Consider the following 24267-nt stretch of genomic DNA (forward strand, 5'->3'; position numbering starts at 1 on the left):
CCATGGGTTAGACACAAAAGTAAGGGAGAAAAGAAAGAAGTATAGGTATCTTCCACAACAGTTAAAAACAGAAGAAATAAAGATCAGGGATATAGAAATGCTGCAAAAAACAACCACAGGATAGACATCCAAACTGATGAATAGGGTCTAGCATCTTTGAGGCCAATGGTCTGGCAGAGCCATAGACCAGTGATCTATAGTCGAGTTTGGATCAAATAAGAGCATGATATATCTTTAGCATAGAAATACAATCTGCTCCCTAAGTGGTGGTAGAGAGGATACAGAGGATATTCAGTGCTCTTGTACATTTGACCCTAGCTGCTTGATGTGTTGTATAAAGGTTAGAGACCACAGGCAGCACAACTTTACTGATATGGAGTTAAGATCAGAGTGAATACCCCGTTGGTGGCAAAAGTACATGCAAATGGCTTAAGAGAAAGAGAAGGTAAAACCGTTTGCTGTGGTCCACTTCAGTAAACAACTGTAGCAGCTGCTCAACATACCTCATATTCGACAACTGGCATGAGATGTGAAAATCGTCGACATAGAACCTGTTTGCAACAGTGAGAGGGAGTTATTAAATGATAGCACTAATTTTTATACTGAAAAGTGTGACACTCAGAAGACAGCCCTGAGGGACTCCAAGTTACTGTAGAAAAAAACGGGAAAGTGTCGAACCCACATGAACTTGGAATCTCCTGTCCATTAAAAATTTTTTAATAAAAATGGGCAAATGGCCACATAACCCATATATATGGAGGTCTCGAAAAATGCCATGCCTCCATGTTGTATCATAAACCTTCTCCATGTCAAAGAATATTGATACAAGATATCATTTGAAAAAGCCTTCTCTGATTGACGTTTCAAGTCGAATCAGGTGGAGTACTGTCGCCACATTGGGTTGGCGAGAGAAGACTGTTTGATTCGAGGAACCAAACAAGACGAGCATTAACCATCCTTCTTAGGTCTCACAGAGACAGCTCATCAAAGCAATTGTACAGTAGTTTGAAGAAATCCTGGGATCCTTCCCAGGCTTGGAGAAAGGCAGGACAATAGCCTGGCACCAAGCATCAGGAAAAACATTCTCCTGCCAGATCTGATTAAAAACAACCAGAAGGATAGCAAGAGATAGATGGCACAGCATCTCATAGTGTATATTTTCAGGTCCAACCAATGTACTGCCAGACTGATGAAGAGCCAGTTTGAGTTTCACCAGTGTAAAGGGATGATTATAGTCATAGAGACAATTAGCTCGAAAGGAAAGAGGTGACTGCTCTGCCCATGTCTTGATGGCTAAGAAGGTGGAAAAAGAGAACGAAGTGCAGATACCCAGCAAAAGCTTTCACCTAGAATACTGGCGATGCTCTGGGTATCAGCTAGTTCCTGACCATCAGAGACCAAGATCGAAAGGAGGACAGAGTTATATCACCCAATGAGCTTTCGAATCTTGTCCCATATGACTTTGGAACTGGTGGTAGAAGATATGCTGGTTGTGAACTTAATCCAAGATTCCTTCTGGCTTTGACGTCTTACCCATTGAGCATGTGCACGGGCCCACTGGACAGCAATGCGATTTGAAAGTGTGGGATATCTACGGAAAGTACCCCAGACTTGTTTTTGAACCTTCCATACCATGTGGCAGGCAGGATTCTACCACAAATGAGAATAGAGTAGAAAACGTGTCAAAGTTTTAGAAATACATTGAGCAGCTTCCTGTATAATACAGTCAGTTACTGCTGCCACACAGTCATCTATTGATGGCTTACAGACAATGGCAGGATCAAATTCTGCAAAAGCAGTGAAAGAGGACCAGTTTGCCTGATCCAGCTTCCACCAGGGCATGCGGGTCAGATGGCATCGACCACAGCCAGTCTCTCTCAAGATTATAGGAAAATGATCACTGCCTCATGGATTATTGTCAACCCTCGATGAAAAATGGGAAAATAATGGAGAGGTGCAAATTGAGAGATCAATTTCAATAAAAGACTGACTAGATGCATGGAAATAAGTAGAAGAACCAGTATTGAAAAGAGAAAGGTTGTGATTAGAGAGCATACACTCTACAGAGTGACCCCTCCTATCAATACCAGCACTTCCCCAGAGGGGATGATGTCCATTAAACTGTTCAATGAGAGCATCAAGGTCTGATTGATCATATGTCTCTCCAGGTGACAGATAGAGAGAACAAACAGTAATGGTATGACCAAAGAAAACACTGATGGCTACGGCCTCCAAGGGTGTGTCAAGTGGCAAAGACAGGGTGGGCACATACTGATCAACCAACACTGCCACCCATCCTTGCACTCGTCCATCACACAGCCTATCATTTCTGTACAAAGAAAACTGCCTAAAAGTGACTGTATCGGCAGGTTTCACAAACAGGATGGTAGGAAGCAATCAGTGTTTTGATGTCATCCAGATTAGAGACTGAGGAAGTGAATGAATTATTGTTTTGCATCTTGGGGTGAGAGAGGAAGATTGATCCAAGGAAATACCTGTACCTGGAATGAAGGGATGTGGATCTTGGGGTTTGATGAAATGTATATAAGGGACAGAGATAGGTGTCTAAATTGATTCATTAACATTTTTAACCATGGAGGTCAAAAGACTTTTCATTTTTTTTGAGAATGATCCTTTAGGAGGTGCAAAGAGATCTGACTGCACTCCCACAGTAGCTGAGGAATGAAGTGCAGCAGCATACATCTGATATGAGACAATGAACAGCAATTTTCGAGCCTCAAGATAGATAATGTTATGAATCGTTTTCAAACGTTGCACCTCTTTTGTTTTTCCAACTATTTAGGGCAAGAATAAAGGTAGGATGGGTGAGAGCCACTGCAATTGATGCAATGAGAGTCTGTTTCACACTCACAAGCATTATAGTCCTTGCCACTGCAACGAGCACACGTCAAGGAGCCACAACATGACGTCTTCGAGTGACCAAACCGTTGACACTGGAAACATCGGAGAGGGTTTGGAATGTATGGCCATACTCTGAAATTAAGATTACCTGCCTTGATGGTGGCAGGCAAACGTGGTGACGTAAATGTCAGAATGAGAACATTGGTCGGCACCATAATTCCATCTTTGCAAGTGGAGATACGCCTCACTGAAGAAACTCCTTGGGTGGAGAAACCAGTGAGAATCTCAGATTCTGGGATGTCCTTCAAATCCCTCTCAACAATAACTCCTCTTGATGAATTCAAAGTAGCATGAGGTGTAGCCTCTATAGGTATATCCCCAGTTGTCTTTGAATGCAACAGAAGTTCACTGTGTTGAGATATGAAAGTTTCCACCAATATGTCACCAGATCGAAGGTTTTTTACTGACTTTGGAGAGCCAGCAAGTCTCTCTCATGCCTTCTGAATGAAAAATGGAGACATCTGCCCTAAAGGTTTGTATGAAAGTGAGTGCAATTTAAGAAAATGAGGTACAACAAGTGGTACGGATGGTGAGGATTGCTGCTCAGAATCTTCAACAAGTGGTCATTTACCTATAGACTGTTATTTCACTATTTTATTAAGATTTTTAATTGGAATATCCATAATAAAGAAAGAGAAATTTCAGTGCCCACTGAACCCACCCACCATGGAGCCCTACGAGGGGATGCACTACAATGTCAAACAAGGACACTACAGCAATGCCAAGATTTCATGAGCACTATACCCTAACACTAGCATCAGATATAATGTCCACAACATCTATTGAGAACATCCAACATTGGTACTTGGTTGACCCTAGCCCGAGTGGACCAGCCAACTGACCCAAGGGGGGCCATCCCAAGGTTGCCCATCTGCAGGAATTCAAGGCCAAAGTGGTGTGTTAAGGTTGGACCCCTAAACTACCAGGATCCTCTCTCCTCCCCTTCACGGGTTGCCACGCATGGCAAACATGTGGGTGGATGTTTGGATCCCAGAGGAGGTAAACTGAAAGCATAGAACCTTCCTTGGGAGGTCCCCTCACCATGTACAGGAATCCACACCAAGGGGAAAAGGTAGGAAGGCCTGGAAACCAGAAAGTGATAGTGAGAAGAATAAAGATATAGAAGAGAAAGAAAAACACAAGACTAGGTCAAAAAAGAGAAAAACAAAATCTGAAAAAATATTTAGAACAGAAATCTTATGATAGTAGTCCAAATTACCAGGGGGGGAAAAACATCACAAAAGATATGTGTGAAAATAAAGGGAACTGAATGGATAAAAAGGTATATAATGAAAAGAAAGGGGAGCAAGAAAGAATAAAATAACCTAACACAACAAGTCCCAACATTAGGAGAATAAAGTATGGAAGGATAAACTAGAAGTGTAACAAGCTAAAAAGTGAAAAGAACAAACTTCAACAGAAACATGAAGTGTCTGAGACAAAAGGCAGAATTAGGAGAAATAATACAGAAAAGTAGAGAGAATAAGAGTAAAAACACAAAAATGGGGAACTAGAAGTGAAAGAGAAGGTAATGGTAGTTATTCCCAAGCTGAACAGACAGATACCAAAGACAGGAAAATGAGAAAAGGAAGAGAAGTAAGACTACAAGTTAGAAACAAATGAGGCATGTGCATGAGGGAGATTATAAAGGCACTTGACAATAAAGAAAGATTTATTAGAAAAAGAAAACAGCATGAAGCCTAATAACAAGCACAGTCAAAAGACAAGATAAACCCAAGACTTGTGGGTAATAAAATGAGAAAACAAAAATATTAATAAAGAACACAGGCAAAGAATAATGAAAGAAACAAACCTTAAAATGAAATCTAGAAAGAGACTGAAATGTTGCCTCACAAACAGTAAAGAACTACACAAAGCAAGTCAGTTGTGAGAGGTAGTCCACTAGATTATACGTAACTGTTGAAAAGAAGTTTAGCCAAAAGATTGGGATTAGGAGTCCTGTGAAGCTCAACACCTTCAAAATTGCTGAAACAATCCTGACAGTACTTAACAAGCCTTCAAAAGATACAGATGAAATAAGGCCTAACTGTGAATAACATTACATCTGAGAACCAAATATACAAGGTTTGATAAAAAAAAGTTCTAAAACTTCTTCTGTTACAGGTACCAGTACATAGGCAGTGAGCTTTACTGAGGTGTGTACAAAGTACAAATAGCAATCTACTCATAGGTATAAACCATTTCTTCATATCTTGTACCTATGTTGCAAAAAACATGTCCAAAGATGAACATATCTCTTGCTCTGTTGAAGATTTGAAAAAGGCTTGTTGCTTAAATAAAATGGACAGAATAGAAGAGCATCAAGTTTTGTGTGAAAAATGGTAAAGAAGGATAAGAAATCTTAAGAACTGCCTTTGGTGATTTTGACTACTTCCCAATCTTGCCCCATGTTAAGGTTGTGAAAGGACAGAGATTTAATGACATTCCAACCATCCATAATAATGTGAAAGCAAAATTTAGTCGCATAACAATTGAAGACTTCCAGCATTGCTTCCAGAAAATGGCAGAAACATTGTAACAAGTGTGTATCAGCCAGGGGAGATAACTTTGAAGGGGATAGCATATAATACTGATGTATGTACATTATTTTTCAAAATAAAGAAGTCTAAGAACTTTTTATCACACCTCATAACTCCCCATCATTTAAAAATTTCCAATAAATATGAAAGCTTTTGAAGCAAAAACTAAAGAAAACAAAAATCAATGTGTCTTTTATAATGCAAATCTCATAAATTAAACACAGACTACACTATTATAAACATATTTGATAAACACAGTACCAATGAGAAGGATGAATTTTTCAAGTGCAAATGCATAGGGAGATTTACTGTAAGGTGTCTCATCCTTCTTCTGGTGGAGGGCTTATGTAGAATAATAACATCATTATGCAATTGGGGAATTAACAAAAAAGTCTTGTGAGATTAGGTGAGAGTTCACTAAAGGCTAGTGGCATGCAAAGCTCTAAGGAAGATGTGCAGGAAAAATAGCTAAACTGTGTGAAAAGATGTGATATAATCTCACAAAAATATTTAAGTATTTATGGTAAGGTTGTGGCAATTGAATTTCAAACAATCATCATGGTTAGTAGTCCATATAATTACTAGAGTCCAATTATCAAATTGTAACTAATGCTGCTGTCTTCAGGAAAGACTTGAGAAAGACTATTTTCCGTTTTAGCAGTGGGAACAATTCAATCCTGGTTCTTCATAATGTAAGCTTAGTGGGTTAACATCAGGAGAACTTAACTCTGTGAACACAAACTTGGTCATTTTGACTGACCATGTGACTTCTTTGTACTCATTTAGTCTTTAGAGATCCAATACTTCTAATTTTCAATACATTGTATATATCTTCACAAAATTTGACAGCTTTCAGTTAACATCACAAGTCTTTCATACACAAAAAAAAATCCAATACTTAAGTGAAGTATTTTTTAATTAAAAAAATAAATATTTGTCCACGAAAATATTGAATATTCATTTTCATTGGTCCAAAGTAATTTTCATGTTAAGATTATAAATACTTATCCTCATCTCAAAAATCTCAAATTTAGTTTGTGTAACTGTTAAAACTTCCTAAATACATTTCAAACTTTTTCTTTTTCAGTGAAACTTTATATTTTATCTGTTAGTTTCTCCAAGCTATCTCAAAACAGAACTGGTCAATTTCACCAACCTCACACACACACAAATATGTATAGAAATTAGTTTGTTATAACCCAAAAACAAGCTGAAACAATCACAAATTAAACAAAAAATGCTGCATTAACTGAAAAGATCCCAGGGTACAACCTGCAATGCAGGATTATAAAATGTACCCTAGGTTTCAGAGGTGACTGAAAACGTAGGACCCATATTGATGCGAGCATGGTCCACCTACCAGTTTTAACCTCCATTTGCCAGTCTTAAATAAGAAATAAAGAATAGCAATAGATATAGAATGAGAAATAGAAATAAGAAGAGCAGGATGAGCGTGCTCAAGCCCACAACAACCCACAGCTATATCACCCTTCACTGCCTACAGAGAGTTGTGGGAAGGTGACTGCTCTCCCAAATAAAGTATTAATTGAAATTATAAAAAAAAAAAAAAGAAGGTACTATCATTTGGGGGTAAGTAAGATGAGTGGTTTGGATTGTTTTGAATTTCATGCAAAACTGCTCGAAACCTATCTGTTCTAGCCATCCCTAGTTTGGCAGCTAGTCATCAACACCCACTGCCAACTCTTGGGCTACTCTTCTACCAATGAATAATGGGATTGACCATCACATTATAATACCCCCACAGCTGAAAGGGCAAGCATGTTTGGTGTGATGGGGATTCAATTCCACAACCCTCAGATTATGAGTCGAGTGCCTTTGTCATCTGGCCACGCCAGGCGAAGTAAGATGAAAACTTTCCTCTTGATGTTAGCATTCCAGCCCCCAATATGGTAGAAATGCACTAACTGACAGTATAACAAATTAATTATACCAGCATGAAGCATCCCATCCAGCTATCCAAACAAACTAGTATAGCTCCCAACAACCACCACCCATTCACCAAGTCTACTGTGAATCTAAATCAGAAGTTAAAACAGTTAAATTTGATGATGAAAAATCTAAAAAGTTTTCTTATTCATTGAAATGATTATCATATGCTAATACTTCAATTTCATCTTTTGGTGAAAAACGTTTTTGCTTCATTCCATTAGTTGATGCAACCCTTCCTTTTCTGCTCCATGACCTACACAGAGGAAAAGACTCACTCAACGCTTTGAGTGGGTACAGTCACTATGTAAGGGTGTTGCCAGCTAATGTTTTTAGCCTGTATCATCAATTGATGATAGCTGTACTAAGTGCAAAGCATAAAATCACCAGCTGATGATAGCTGCTGGTTAAGGGTTAAAACTTGAATTAACTGGCAATTTGAATGTTTTCAAGAAGAGTATACAGGTTTTGCTGACTTCTACACCAGGTGGGCTAGGTGTGTTATCATTTAAGTGGGTGTAAAAAGCTTTATTTGTCTTTCATTATTCATTTGTGCTTCCAAGCAAATTGGAATCATATTTCATTGTGGCTTCCAAATACTGTTCTGAGTTTAAGTTGTTTACATATTCTGTAAAGAGACCTCTAATACAGGGTAATATGTTGCATGTTTAATTTTCTTCCTGTTTATTTTTAGCATTTACCTTCATTATGTCATTCTTTATCAAATGTTTTGGTTACCCACTATTATGAAGAGTTACAGTTATACATTTCTTGACAGTAGATTATCAGCCAAAATACAGGATAACAAATACATAGTAAGTAGTATCTAAATATAAAAGTTACTAATTAATGATTAAACTAAGGTAATCATAGTCTACTAATGCATAACAATAAACAAGATAACATATCAAAATAAGTACGCTCATGAACATTAATCCAATTGAAAATAACTATCTCTGATAAAAAAAAAAACTGGAAAATTATCAAGAAAGTGAATATTTTTAATAGATTTTCCCATCATATCAAAATATTTTGGAACTTTATCATGCTTAAAAAAATGACAGAAATAAGAAAGCTAAAATGATTTTTGAAAGTACCAGATGTTTTAAAGCACATCTCACATTAAGCTATATAAACTCTACACATCATTAAGAAATTGAGCCCTGGATTTTAGCACTTTAAATCCACAAGCTTACCTAACCCATTAGAGATGTTAAAGTTTATATTAAGTTTCATGTGATACAGTTAAGTATTTCAAATGAGAGAAAGAAATTAGCAGATGTCAGTGATAACCCTTGAGTCCAGAAAAATGTTAACATTTTCCACTGAAAAACATGTGCAAAAGACAGAAATCATTGATATAATTAAGATAAAAAGGCAAATGTACATTTAGCAAATTCACAACAGCAATGAAAAGATTTATCAAAGCAATTGTTGGGTTGAAAAATAAAAAAATAAATCTTATTTCACTAACTACAATACATGTTTAAACATCTTTGTAGTTCATGAAGTAACATACAAATTAAAAGTTGAAACACAAACTATTATAAAAACAATTACAACCACCAGTATTTTTAATAAAAGGTATGAAATATTTCCATCACGTCTTCTCTCCTTTTAACTTGTACTTTACAAAAAGAAATGGATATCTATTCAAAACTCTATATACATATGCACTAAACCCTTTAATGATCATGATGGATCACAGGTCAAAAGTCATGTCATCTCATTTGTTGAGTTGCATTTAAAATTTTATTGAACTAATATTTCATAAATTTATGTCAATACATTTCGAATCAAACTGTTGATTATAATATAAACTTCAATATCATATATAAGTTAATTTCTTAATTTAAAATTAAATGTTAAAAGAACATATCCAAATATAGATTTTAGTGAGTCATGTGGTATGTTGAATGCAGCACTGTTTAAAATTAGATGCTTCTGATGTCAAAATACTAAGTCTGTAATTACTAATGCTGACAAGTTAGAATATAAAATAAGAACCTCCTATCTTTTTATTTTGCTGAAATATGGCTTATGTACTGAATCAAATGCAATAGAGCCTTTACCTATTCCCTTTTTTTGAAAATTAGTACAAATACTTAACATGTGCAAATGTGTAGATGAACTCGTATATATTATGTTGAGTCCATAGCAAGAGAGTTAATTAACCAAACTGTCTAGGACATTTAAAAACAGTACTGAAATAGTCATGCAAAATACCAACCTTTAATGAAGTGAAAATCATGCATACAGAACAGTGAGGTTCCACAGATGAGGAGATGGTGTTAAAATGCTGCTCAGATTTAAAATTTCTTGTTCTGAAATGCCAAAGATCAGTCAAGTATTTGGCCCAATCATCATGTATGTCATCACTCAAGGAACTAGACGAGTCTGTAACACAGTAAAAAAAAAAAGTGGATAATCTATAGCTTAAAGAAAAAAGCTAGGCTTAATTAAGATATGATTGTCATAACTTTAAAATATATCTCTAACACAGACCCATACACATAAAAATGTCTTTTGTGAATATTTTAAGTATAAGACGTACAGAATGTACATAACACAACCCTACTTCCTTTAAACTTCAAATGCCAATAGATATATGTATTAACTTTATTAAAACTGTTTATGTATGGTTTTATAAATGCAAGTTTAATAAACAAATAATGAAAAATTTAGAAATTTTGTGCCCATTGAAAATGTACAAACTTAAGGGTAAATTACACAAAACTGCTTTTTCTTTCCAATTAAAAAAAAACAAGACTGACATGTATACATAGTGTGTTAATGGTCAACAAAAGATGTTATGTCCTTCCTCTTTGTTAACCTGAAGATGACCGAGTAAGGTTGAAAAATCCTCTTCTTTATTAGTTAAAGTGTTAATACCCATACCAGCCATTCTGAGATATAAAAATGTTATGTTTCAAAGTACAAGTGTTTTCAAACATAAAAGGAACAGATACCCATCAAAAATGTTTTTTAATAGTATGAAGTAAACTGAAATATTTCTAGCATATTAATAACATATCATTTAAAAAATGAAATCACATATACAACTGTTTCCTAAAATTTTAATTGTGTGCATTATCAAAACCATTGATATTTTACAAAATCTTGTATATCAACAAAGCAAAGTTTCCACTGATGTAAGAAGTTAACTTTTATCAAAGAAAGAAAGCTTTCAATCTTTAATGTAAAACAAATAAAAATCCTGAAGAAAACAAAAACAGATATTCTGTACTAGTAAGTTAAAATAATTTATGTACATGAATAGTCACACAAAAATGTCTTAAGAAACACTACACAATTAAAATGACTGAACACCAAGAAAAAGAGTAAACTAAACCAACAGCACAAAACACAGCCACTGCACTAATTTCACAATACCTTCATCACTTGAATCTACTTTAGATGAAGGAACATTCCTTCGAGGTTTGGAGATGGGGTGTCTTCGGATACCTGTGTTAAGAATCTTCTTTTCTTTGGACACAATGTTTTTACTTTTTTGGAAAACACCTTGAACAATACTGTCTTCCTTTTGTGAAGGTATATAATTTTCAGGAATCTGGATAAGAAAAGTCCAATAGTAATGCAACTAAAGCTAAAAATAATAAAACTTAGATAACACATGTAAATTGTATCATTGACCAAAAGTGCCTAACTAAGAGTGAAATATTACAAATAGAAATAAAGTCTAAGGCCATTATTGATACACTGGACCAATTAAATATTTTTTGGTTAAAATATTGTCATTATTTAAGCAAAGACAATTGTAATGTTCTGTTGATAATCCTATTACAAATAACATTATGAAAACAATTGTTCAAAATAGTTTTAAAAAAACCAAGCAAAGACCACACAAAGGATAAAATTCCAAATTCTCAAATGAAGTTCTCATATGAAAAACCTATAGCCACAGATATGTGCAAACACAGATTAAATTTGAATTTAACTAAGTTTACAATTATAGAAGTATTCTAAACATAATATTTCAGTCATTTATTATCAAAAATGTCTTTTTTCCAGTTTATTGGAGGACATTAAACCTTTCTTGCAATAAGGAGAAAGGGGCATAATCAAACAGCTATTCACCATTTTTCACCACAATGAATTTGTTTTTTCATGGAAAAGACTGCTGGAAATAATATTTTAACCTTTTTACCTCATATATAATAAAAATACTTCAATCAGTGCACTATTTAATATAGATGCCAAAAAATACTACAACTTTTAAAATGATTTACTATTAAATGTGCTCCATAGGGTCTCCAAAAGTAAAGTATTCTGTTTCAAGTGTAAATAAAACCAAAATTAAGAGAAACAAATATTTTTATTTCATGCCTAGCAATTTCATATTTTAAGTTGAGTCGTAGCCTAGAGATTGTATAATCCTTCTGGTGCTTCATGGCAAGTGAATGTCTTACTGATATCACAACAGTACAAAGTTAAGTATCACTGAAGCAATGTCATTTTAATGTCTACTGACTAACTGACAAACAACATCATTGTAAAGTGACAAAATGGTTAAAACAAGTGACCCCTCATGGCAGCCTTCAGTGCCCTTTTGTTGAAATGAAGGCCATTTCAAAAAAGCTTCTGGTGCACTCATAAGAACATGCTATTATAAAAACAGATACAATCAAACATTAGAAAAAGGTTTCAAAAATTAAAACAAAAGTTCAGAGCAAACTGACAAGCCTTAAATACCATTCTCTGACCAATCCCAGCACTGTATCCATAGTATGTAAATTGTGACAATATATTAAAAATTCTTGAAGTTTCTACCAGACACAGTTAGTATCCACTGCACGGCATGCAGGTTTGAACTATTATTGAAAGATGCATTAAGAAAGCCAAGACAGGTTCTACAAATGTCTCAGTTATTGCAGGCTATACACATATTTTCATCATTAAAGAAAGTTTCACTGAAAAATACTGGCAAGACATTAGACAGCAACTGTCTATCTTCAGGAAATGTATACAAAACAAGGTGGATTAGTCATTATTCATGAAGATGGAGTACAGTGGTTAAAACACAGCAACAACTGGAGATACATATAAAGCTCAAATCATTGAAGAAACTGACGTAAATGTGCAGAAATTTATGGGCAGCTATCTAATTTAAGGAAAGAACTTAAACTACTCAAATTAGTTGTAATATTTTTGATTTGCTCTTGTACAGCAGCTTGGCACTGCAAGAAACTTCTTTTATCATGGCATACATTCCATCTAAGATCATGGCAACACTGAAAGCAAACACTGCAAGAATTGATCTTACACATTTAGACTTCCATGGAGTCTTTGTCACTATAAAGAGGACAAACAACTGAAAGCACAACTGACATTTTGGACAAAGATTTGAACTCTTTTGTTGTTGTTGTTGTTTTTAAAGAGCAATTTATTCTATTCAAGAAAAGTTCTAAAATGTGCTTTAAAAAGAAGATTTGTACAAGAATGCTCAGATTTTCAAAACAAAAGACTGGCCTACAAGATGAAAGGATTTAGACAGTTTTGCTCAAGATGAAGTTGAAGCCTTGACAAAGCAGTTTAGCCAAGCCATGGTTGAAAAAGGGTTTAATCCTGCCCTATACGTATAGCTCAACGGTACATGTTCAAACATGCCACAGTAAACATGTTGCAAGTGAAAAAGCCATCTCACAAAACCTGTTAAGCAGAGTACTGTTAACTCAAGAAAAGGTTCTACCTAACATCTGTGCTTTATTACAAATCACATGTTCTACCACTCAGTTACTCTAGTGCTGAAGAGGCCTTTCTGTAATGAAACATATCAAAAACTGGAGAGCTTCTTTGAGATCATTTTCACTGTGTCACCTCATGACAGTGAAGTTGAGTAATTATCAAAGGGGCAATAGCAATCCTGAAAGTGTGTGTGCTACTAGAGCCTAGAAAAGAGGAAACGAGAGATTACCAAATTTCATCACAAACAAAGGATACAATAACAACAACTTGGCATATCAGACATTCCAACCAGTGATATAACTTCTAGTGAAATGTATTCTGATGAGAGTGCTTGAGCTTTGGTAGTAAACTGTTGAACTGATTTTTTTGTTCTGGAATAATTTAGAACTAGGTTATTTGGTGAAGAATTAAAGTTTTTTGCTAGTTCTAGTTGACAACACTTACACTGTTAAACATTTGTTATTGTTGAAATTTAATCTAGACCATTTGTAAATCCTTTGTGAAGTTTCTAGTCAACAACCTTCACAAAAAAGTAAATGTTACAACTTAGTAATGAGAACTTGTTCTTAATTATTTTTATCTATCGACTTTAATAACATAATTTGATGTAACTTTATTTTTGATGAAGTTAGTTGGATTGTATAGTTTTCTGTTTATGCAAAAATATTAATAAAACATTAAAAAGTAGTGACCTATCATAATTCTTCCATTTAAACACATGCAGAGTCATAAAAGTTAACATTTTCCAACATTGAAAATGTATTTCTGATATCCTCTACTCACAAAACAGATTTTCTCAACTAGCACTGACCTCAAACATCATAATGTTTCAAACACATACCACTAGCCTTCCACCTCCCACTTCTGCATATTCACATGCAAATAATCATACAGCAGCTATCCACCAATAGGAGCACAATACCACTCCTGTCATAACAAGCACCATCTTCACATCTGCGATCATTAATCACTTTGAGACTGGTCAGAAGATCGAAATCATACGTCACTGGAATTGTGAAGGCTGGGTGGAAAATGTGAAAAGTGACAAGTATAAGTCAGGAATACATTTTCAATATAATATCTTACTTCTCACAAAATAGCCAGAATCCTAAACTGAACTCTTGAAGGATTGATAAAAAGTATGATCCCATTTTAGGAAACACCCAAAGAAAGATATGAGGTGTGAAATCAAAAAAGAAAAAAAAACATCACACATCAGTGGGAGACTGCACCACATCTGATCCAGGTGTATTCTTTGCTTTTTAATGATAGTGTCCTGAACGTAAAAAGCAAAAACATGAAGAGATCCAGAATATACATGAACGACGAATGCGATTTTGGGTGTCAAGTTGTGGCAGTTCTACCACAATCAAAAACCAGGCATAATGTGGATTGGTATATCAGATCCATTGTAGGTAAAGAAACACTTACCTCTTCACCTCAAAATGGAAATGGGTAGGGAAGACAAGCTTTCATACAAAATTCCATTACTTCTTGCACATATTTCCAACCCAACCAACATCAGACCCACTAAGAACTGACACCCAGCAGACAGTAGTAAATTGGAAAGCCCCAGCAGGATGTCATCTCCAATCCAAAACCTCATTGCAATGGATATAGTATTTCCAGTCTGCAGTAAAAAGAGGATATTAGACCATACACAAGTGGTAAAATGTGTTGTGTCCAGCTACAACCAAAACCAGATCTGCAAAGTAGCAGCATCCAAAGTGAGGATAGGAAGAGGGACCACAAAACTGGGGTACATCTCCAGCCCAAAACTTGGCAGCAGTAAGCATTTGTTATCCAGTCTGCAGTGGGAAGAGGGAAAACTGCCCAGCAAACACCTTGCAGTGTGTTTCAACCAAAACCTGGTAGCATCATATGAGATATATAGACAAAAAAAAAAAAAAAAATGCAACATTGCAACAACCAAAATCAGGGGGCTACTGGAATTATATATCAGGTTGACAGTAGGAAGTGCTATGCACCAGTGATACCTTCAAAATACCACTACCCAATTCTCAACTGAGTGGTATGATTCATCACTCAAGAAGACAGGCACCCATGCTACACTACCAAAACAGTTAGGAACTAGTAAGTGTTAAAGGTTCTTGTATTCCACTAGAAAAAGTAGGGAGGAAGTGCTGAAGAGTCCCAAGAACTGCATCACTACAGATAGTGTAACAGGTATCTGTAAAGCTCTATTTAAAAAAAAAGAGCTATGACCTCAACTAGGTCAATCAATCAAATTCAGGCAGTATCTGGAATCATACATTAGGTCTGCTGTAGAAAGAAGCACAATACCATGGAGCCACAGAGAAAGGCAGCAATCTCTGTTTCACTCACGTTAGATGATGAGCAAACAGCAAGGGAAAAACATATTTATGCAGTAAAATACTGCTAGAAAGAACTACAAGGAGTCCTACAAAACACCTTATCTCTACAGTGTGCATAACCCAAACTTGCAATAAATATTTATTTATAGATTTAAAAAAATGAAGACACCACCACCATCTAGTGGCAACTGGATTTGTTTACCAGTTCTATGGTATGAAGGGCTACCATGAAACTGAAGACTAGCATGATTGCAGGAAAGACAGGGTGGGTTTTTAAATAAAAACAACAAAAAAAATACCAAGTCAGGCACCAGTTGCCACAAAGTGAGACCAATAATACAAAATGAAAAAGGGCCCCCTGATTAGCGAGAAAAATTTGAAGGAAAAAAAGAGGAGAACAAGAGCAATTTGCCACAATACCATATAGCAAAAATTGAACGAAAACAAATAGCAAATAGCAAAATGAAGAAAAACAAAGTTAGTAGTATAACTGAAACATTAACATGCTCTGCATACAAAACCTAACATGTCTGTTTCAGGCTTTGGAAAATGGAGAACAATAATCTTGCATCAAGCATTAGGAGAAACATTCTTCAGCCAAATTTAGTTAAAAACAACAAGAAGAAGGGCAGGAGAGGGTATGGCACATCATCTCATCATGCATATTATTAGGTCTGACCAATGTACCTTTAAATTGATGATAGAAGTTACAAGTTCTCATACCCAATAATATAAAACTGGCATTTACTATTTACAAAATCACATTTTGGCTCCATTTTAGTGGACTAGTATTTAGAAAGAGGTGAGCAAGGGTGAAATGTGTGATTCAGTATGAGCAACATCTCAGTAAACAGAAAAGACAAATTTTATGTCATAGCTCATTAATATTGGTAATTTATGTTCCTAATTTGTATAAAACTATTGACTTTGTATTTTGCCATCACTAATACTTAATATGAACCAGTGCTGCATTTAAAATACCACGACATGCACAAATATCAATATTTAGGTGTGGTTTTTAAAACTTACTTTTTAATTAAATAATTTATGATATGAAAATTTAAATTATAATGTCCAGTTTGTTGCCAAACTTGATAACAACTTCATAATATTAATAGTAGATATTAAATAACATTTTGAATATGAATCAACAAATGAGATGTCATGGCTTTTGACCCATGACTTATTTGGAAAGAGTCAATAATGGAAAGACTAATGACAGCAGGATCATTATGAGATAGTGTGGTAGAGAAGAGCCAATCAGTTTCCTACAATGTCCATCATAGCACAAGTCAGGTGGCATAAACTAAGCCAAACACCCTCAAAAGTGATAGTAAAACTACCACTGCCTCATGGCTTACTGTCCACCCTTTAAGAAAAATGTAAAGAAAAACAAATGGATAAATCAATATCATTAAAAGACTGGTTCATTGTTTAAAAATTGGTAAATGACCCATTACTGAAGAGAGAAAGGTTGCCACTTGAGAGCATATACTCCACAGAATGGCATCTCCTTCAACAAAACCTCCACAGAATGAATTGTGTCTATTAGTCTCACAAAATGAAGGGAGATGACAGCTAGTCAATAACAGCATCAAGGTCTGATTGATCATAATCTTCTGGTGACAGATAAAAAAATGCATGATGGTGATACACCCAATGGGGATATGGACAACTACATTCTTCAGGGGCACAAGTAAGCAGCACAGGTATTGTGGGTGCATGTTGGTCAACCAGCAGTACTAACTCCCATGAACTCATCCAAGACATAATCCATCATTCCTCTACAAAGAAAACTAACAAAAGGTGACAGCATTAGCAGGACAATGAAATGTTTCTTGAAAAAAGACACAAACAAGATAAGAATCAAACAAGGTCTTAATGTGATCTAAATTAGAATGGAAACAACAATAGTTCCACAATATCAGAGTAGCCATTTCTATTTAGTACTAGGATAAATGGGTGGAGAACTGTTTAGTTTGTGATCACAGTGTTTCCATTTGGTTGACAGAGGTCTATCAACCTCTGTGGAACCTGTTCTATGTTGACTGGGTAGATTTCTATCACACAATGGAAATTTCCAGTGACAGAATAACGTTCCTGTACAACAGGACTGATGTGGAATGGTCAAATCAGTCACTGGATGCTGTGGTGAGAACCAAGATAGACGACAGATTGTCTACTTTTGATTCCATGGAGGGCAAGAAGACTCTGGACGTAATGAGAGAAAGACTCTGAAGGAAGCACAGAAAAATCTGTCTGCACCTTTACTGTAACAGCAGAACACAGTCTGAGCTAAAAGAAGGGACAAAAAATTCCATGCTTCAGGATAAGACACGTTATTAACAGTACTATCACTCAATTTTAATAGTCATCCAAGAAGACTAAAAACTTCCTTGGTCAACCAACTTAAACCTCCAAGCTGTCTGACAGACAAACAGTAGCCTGGAACAGACCTTACTCAAAATAGCATCAGTGTTTTGTACATTTATCCATACCTGCACTACACATGTAATGTTGATTCCAATCCTTGACCAAATTCATCAGTAAATTCTTTAACTATGAACCCCAAAATGTACACCCCCAGCAAAATATCTTTTGGTTTCTTTTTTCTTTAAAAAATGTTGTACTCTGTACAAGAGAAATGTTGGTACAATCCATCAAAATGGGATGAAAACATTATGAAGGTTTGTTTTTGCGATTGGCTGATATTATCGTATTTGTTACTAACTTATCACAGGCAAGCTGCATCTCTGTGCTGCTTTACCACATACACTTTGTACAGAGTTCAACTGAGCATGATTGGCTATATGTAGTAAACAGAACACAGTGTATACAGCTCAGTTACATTATCACACATTATATGGATGGATAGGCATTTCCAACTAAAACAAATACCAACAGCATGAATATTTAGCAAGGTTAAATTACAACAATAAACTAACCTGGTTGTCTCAGCTCCTTAGTGATAAACCTTTAGTAGGAACTAAAACAATCAAATTTACAAAATCAAACTTAGAATTTCCATTCCTATCATCACAGTTAAAACACTGACCCCTAAGACTACTGTTAGACAGACATGACCAATGAAGTCTACAAAATATGGAGAGCATAACTACTATGAAAAACACTGCAAAATCTACAAATTAGAGTTTAATACTTATAACTGCATAACAAAATTTTAAGAATTTTTGTAATAGTAGAAAACACAACAACAATAAGTAAGGCTAGCTTTATTTCCCTCTCTCCAGGTCAATACAAACTATGAATAACAAAACATATCAGCAGTGTGTGTAAGTGTGCACATGCAGCATTCAGACATTGTGTATGTGTATTGGTACAGTAGTAGTGTGAGAGTTCTGTTGCAAGTCTAGTCTTACTACAGGCTGTACTTTGTTATACTTGACAGCAAGACAAGCTGGATAAAATGAAAACAGAGCATGATTGGCCAAAATTGCTATTCTGTTTAGAAGTTTTACAGATTATTGACTGTTTATTTCCTTAAGATACTATATATTATTAGCTTGGTGTGGGCCTATTATGTGATGAAATTTCCATGGAAATAAAGCCTAAAAAATCAGTTGAACAAAGATGCAAAACTGCCAACTAAACATTAATTATACTTTTTGGAAAGAAATAATATATAAAAATATCAAAATTCTTGTAACTGGGTCTTTTTCTAGGGCACTTGTGCATCAATATTTTCATAATTCAATCTTTTCTGAGGGTCTATGTATTTTTTGGGGACAACCAATACAGCCTTTCAGACAACCTCCGATACAGGTCTAGCTGACTTTCATACAACCTTAAAAACTGAGTTTTCAATACTTAAATGCTACACATCTTTCTTCTCTACCTACCTGGGATAAGAATGAAAGTATGAGAGGTAAGAATCAACACAATTAATGTAATGTTGATCCAAGTGACACTAGTAGGCACCCTAACCACTGCCACCACAGGGAGCAAACATCAAGGAACCACAACCCCAGCCACACAGGATCAGCTGACTTACCTTGGGAGATCCACCCCAAGATCAAAGTGCTGTACTGCAGTAGCCCCGATGCCACACAACTGCCAGGATGCTCTCCTCCCCTTCATGGGATACCACACAAGTGACTGTTTGGATCCCAGAGGAGATAAATCATACATATAGAACCTTTACTGGAAGTTCCCCTCATCATATATATAAATCTACATTAAGGGGTATAAAGAAGATCTCCAAACAAGCAAAAGAAAGTAAAATATTATGGAAAAATTGATGCAATGCAAAAACTGATCAAATATCACTGCAGTTACTAAATTTAATTCATTCTTGTCTAAATAATCAACGTTGCATCCCTGCATATGCTACAGTAAACACATCAGAACAACCTTGTGGTTTGGTCCCTAGGACATAAACACTAAGAAGATAGTATTTGTGCTGGCAGTTTAATTTTCTTTTTTTTAACTATGATAAACTTACCTTCTGAACAAGTGCTTTATCATTTTCAGAAGCCTTCACACTTCCTAACTGATCACAATTTGATTCTTTATGAGAAAATGTGCAAGTTTGTGGTTGTAATTCATGATGATGTATTTCTGAAGAATTTCCTTTTTCAGGAGAACAGGGTTTAGTGACGGCCTGAATAGGTAATTTTACACCATTCACATTTTGGAATATTTCAAGTCCTGGATTAATTTTCTGTAGATTGTCAAATAACTTCTTCATATCTTGTGAAAAACTTGAAGCAGTCTTTTGCTGCCCATCTGAGTGTAACAGAAAGTCAGTAATAGAACATGAAGAAACCATGATTGGCTGTCCTGAATTAAAGGTTTCTTTCAAAAGAGCATGACTTGCACTGGAGCCCTGTTGTAAACTCTTGAGTGCCAAACTCTGACTGCATGTGCTACCACTAAACTGGAAAGGGTTGATTGCCTCTGTTGTCACAGTGACAGCTTTCTTTTGCTGACATGTTTCATGTTGATAACTAGTAGTTGAAGCTGATGAAATATTTGGTGCTATAGCTTCATTATTTTGAACCATTTCACTCGAAACAGCGAAAGATAAATCCTGACTCGATGGGTAACTTTTTGGATAAATTCTCTTTTTCAGTTTTTTTATTGTTTCTGAAAGGCTCATTAAACTTCCTTTTTCTTTATTCTTAGATCTAATGGATCCAATTTTATGAACATGCTCTATTCCATTTTGTTCAATGGCAGGATTACTTCCAATAGTTAAAATGTTTGTTGTATCTTGTTCCATAGCAACATTTGCAAAATCTGTCAATCTAGATTTCAAATTTATCCCTTCAACATTCACATCACTTGTACCAACATAAGACAGAGCTGTTATTACATTTGATGCAAGTTTCTCATTCTTAGTGCTCAAATTAAGAGCACTAGATGGTTGGACAGAATTCAAATCATTTACTTCTGTTTTAGTACTAAACCCCACAACATTAGCTGGTTTTGAAAAAACTATTCCACCATTACTTACTTCAGTATGACAATGTTCTGAATCATTTGAATTAATATACAGTATTTTACTTGAATCTGTTTTAACACCATGACTTGTCTTTGTATTCAAATTTAAGGCATGACCTAATTCTGATGGTAACATGCCCCCAACTCCAGTAGTTGGAATCTGACCTTGTTGTTCAGATCTTAGTAATTGTGACTGAATTGTAAGAAATTTTGTTGACAACATTCTTGCTGGTGTATACTTAACTTTAGGACTTTTCATAGTGACATCAGGGTCTGTTAAATTTACTTTTGTAATACTTGTTCTTGGTTTTTTCTTAGCCAACTTATCATCAGTTTCTTCAGGATCTTTCTTGTTTGTTTCTTTGTTACTATCCTCCACTACCTTTTTCCTTCTTCTTGGCTTCTTCTTTATTTTTTGGATTTCTTCTTCCACATTGTATTCTTCAGTATCAGAATTAAGCCTGAATCGTTCAGTTGGAGAAACATATTGCATTTCATTATCATCATCTTCCTTCTTTGATTTTTTCTCCTTACGACTCACACCAGAAATAGGATGTCTTTTAGACACAGTAGCTGTTGCCATTTCTCCTGACTTGCCTTTCAGTTTTGCATCCCTAAGTGGTGTAAAAAAAACCAAAACTAATACATATAATACCAAAGATTCTTGAAGGTAAGCTGTTAAAATTACATTTCAGTTTTGTCAAATGCAGCATAATGTTACAATGGCACTACACAAAGCTGTATCATTAATGTTTAATTAAATGGTCTTAAGTAGTTTATAAATGACTAAGTTACACTTTATTCTTTGTCTCCTCTGTAAATTTCTAAAACTAATTAACCAAGACATGCAGTAGCTAAAGTATTTAAGCCAATGTATTAATCTACTTCCATTTTGATATGTTATTTCTTAGTAAATGATAAAGTTAAAGGATGAAAAATAAGAAACAATAAAAGAAAATATAAATAACTAATTACAAATTAATTAATTTTATTACTCAATAAAACCAAAGTAGCTAATTACATGACAGAAATAATTATTATTTCAAGTTTAATGGTGCAACTCATTTCAAAATATTCAAAAGTGATATTAAGTCACATGCAAATAACTGGATGTTTTTCAAATATTAAATAAAGCTTACATTTTAAATTTACACCAATTTCAATGATATGTAACAGTTTTCTTGCAAGAGTTTATCAACTGACACAACAAGCAAACCAGTCAAATGAGTTTCCATTAACTGACATGCAAGGAATTAAAGAAGTAATTTGACTGTAATACTAAATTTACAAAGTTTATCTAAATAAAATCTGTCAAGCATTTAAAATAATCTACAAGTCTCTTGTACACAAAAACATCTGTAACAAATCTATCTGTACTCAAGATATGTTTGTGATTTTAAGACGAGTCTGATTTAGGCTCTGATGAGCCAAAGTGTAACGTGACATTCTATTTCAGAATAAACAAACACTTTTGTCCATCTTAATACTTTGAATACTGCATTTGCATAGATTCTAGAACCTTGAATGTTTTACCTACAATTAATTTTTCAGTAACTCAATACTGTATCTGGTGTTTACTCTCCTTTACCAAGAACTAAATTAGTAGTGAGGGTAAAAATTAAAAATTTATAACTTTAACATCTATAATGCAATAATATATTAAATAGCACTCTGTTAAATGCTGTGGCTTGCATACTCCTTCCCTCTGAGCACATAAAGTTAGAGACTCAAAAAAACTTCAACAATCACAAACTTATTAGAAATTTTTATATCTACCAGTTAAGGGTTCAAAAAACATTCTCTTACCTCCTAGCTGCAACAGCAAGCTCATATTTTGATGGAGGAGGAGCAGCATACACTCGGCCAGGATCTTCTGGATGACAACCCATATCTTTTCCTTCCTTCCATAATGTGTATCTATCTGGCTGAAACTTGCGTACAAACACATCCATGCTAATTTTCACATTATCCTTTCTACAGGAACACTAGAAATTATACAAGTTTTATTTAGCTTACATATTCATCATATGTGCAAAGTTGTATAAATATATATATATAAATTCCTTTCAAATTCATGGACTAACCATTAACAGCTACAAACTTTACATTTTAAAAGAGGATTAAGATATACATACATACATACATACATACATACATATATACACACACACACACCTTTTCCACCTAATATCATGCTTTTTACAAGGACTTAATAATATATTAACTTATTAAAATTCTGTTTGATCTCACCCCTCATATCACCTACAAAATAAAACCACAACTGAAATGTTAAGATTCAGAATTTTCATATAAAGCTTATTAACATTTGTTTCTCATACTGTAATAAAAACACCCAAATTCTTAATCCTAATACTGAATTTTAACTCTACATTTTTCATTTGGAAAATTGAAATGTCTAAATTTCCCGAATGTGTGGATAAAATTTGTCCACACATGAAACTGTGGTATTTCCAAAATGTACAAATTACTTGCTTATTTCTAGCTCAAATGATTCTAAAATAGTAAAGCTTTGAAGACAGTGGTTTCAAAAATTGCAAAATTCAACTAACTGCACCTTTTGTTTCATAACTTACAACCTCTAAAGTTAACTATTATAAATATATTTATTGAAACACTGAATTACATTCTTTTTCACAGTTTATTTGCCATAGAGGATTTTTTTTGGTAAATTTCTAAATTTTGTGTTCTTCCACCAGAAGACTTTTTGATCTTGTACCTTCAATTAATCTAACTATATGATTGTTTTATTTTGTATGCTATATAAAGTTAAAAAATATATTAGTTCCCCTCCTGTCTATTTTGATTCTACTTAAGTACTAACTCTGATAATAGCATTTGTTCACTGCTCTTTAGTCCACCACCAAACAATTCAAAGTTAGATTGATCATCATCAATGGTTATCATGTTTTCATGTTTGAAATGCATGCATTTTAAACATTTTGACATTTATGAATTACTAATTTTTATGAAAACATATGCAGAAATGACAATACACTGCCTCCAACTAGAAAGTGCAAGCATATTCCAGCCTTTTATATGCTAAAACGGCTCGTTTGGGTTGAGAAAATATTTTACATAGAAGAGCGAACAATGTTTCGACCTTCTCCGGTCATCGTCAGATTCACAAAGAAAGAGGTAACTGACCGGAAGCTGACCACATGTTTGAAAGGGGTTGTGTAACTGTGTGTCGAAATGTAGAGGGCGGTATTAGATGTTTAAATATATAATTTTATTTATTTTATTATATTAATATAGGTATAAAGCGTTCCTTTATATTGGTTTATTTTGGTTTAAGTTGTTGTATAAGTAAGGCTTCTTTAATTTTTGCGTTT

The 24267-nt window shown here is 34.6% G+C and overlaps 1 protein-coding gene across 4 annotated transcripts in view; it reads right to left on the reverse strand.

Moving 5' to 3' along the window:
- LOC143223347 (lysine-specific demethylase 4A-like) overlaps window positions 1-24267 on the reverse strand; it is a 93990-nt gene that overhangs the window by 19630 nt on the left and 50093 nt on the right. For all 4 annotated transcript variants that reach the window (XM_076451223.1, XM_076451224.1, XM_076451226.1 and 1 more), the window contains 4 exons: window positions 22721-22899; window positions 19914-21528; window positions 10803-10980; window positions 9640-9806 (listed from right to left, as the gene is read on the reverse strand). In XM_076451223.1, coding sequence (XP_076307338.1) covers window positions 9640-9806; window positions 10803-10980; window positions 19914-21528; window positions 22721-22899 — 2139 coding nt within the window. The remainder of the gene's footprint in view (window positions 1-9639; window positions 9807-10802; window positions 10981-19913; window positions 21529-22720; window positions 22900-24267) is intronic.

The sequence above is a fragment of the Tachypleus tridentatus genome, chromosome 8 (genome assembly GCF_004210375.1).
Source record: "Tachypleus tridentatus isolate NWPU-2018 chromosome 8, ASM421037v1, whole genome shotgun sequence".
NCBI classification, from domain to species: Eukaryota; Metazoa; Arthropoda; class Merostomata; order Xiphosura; family Limulidae; genus Tachypleus; species Tachypleus tridentatus.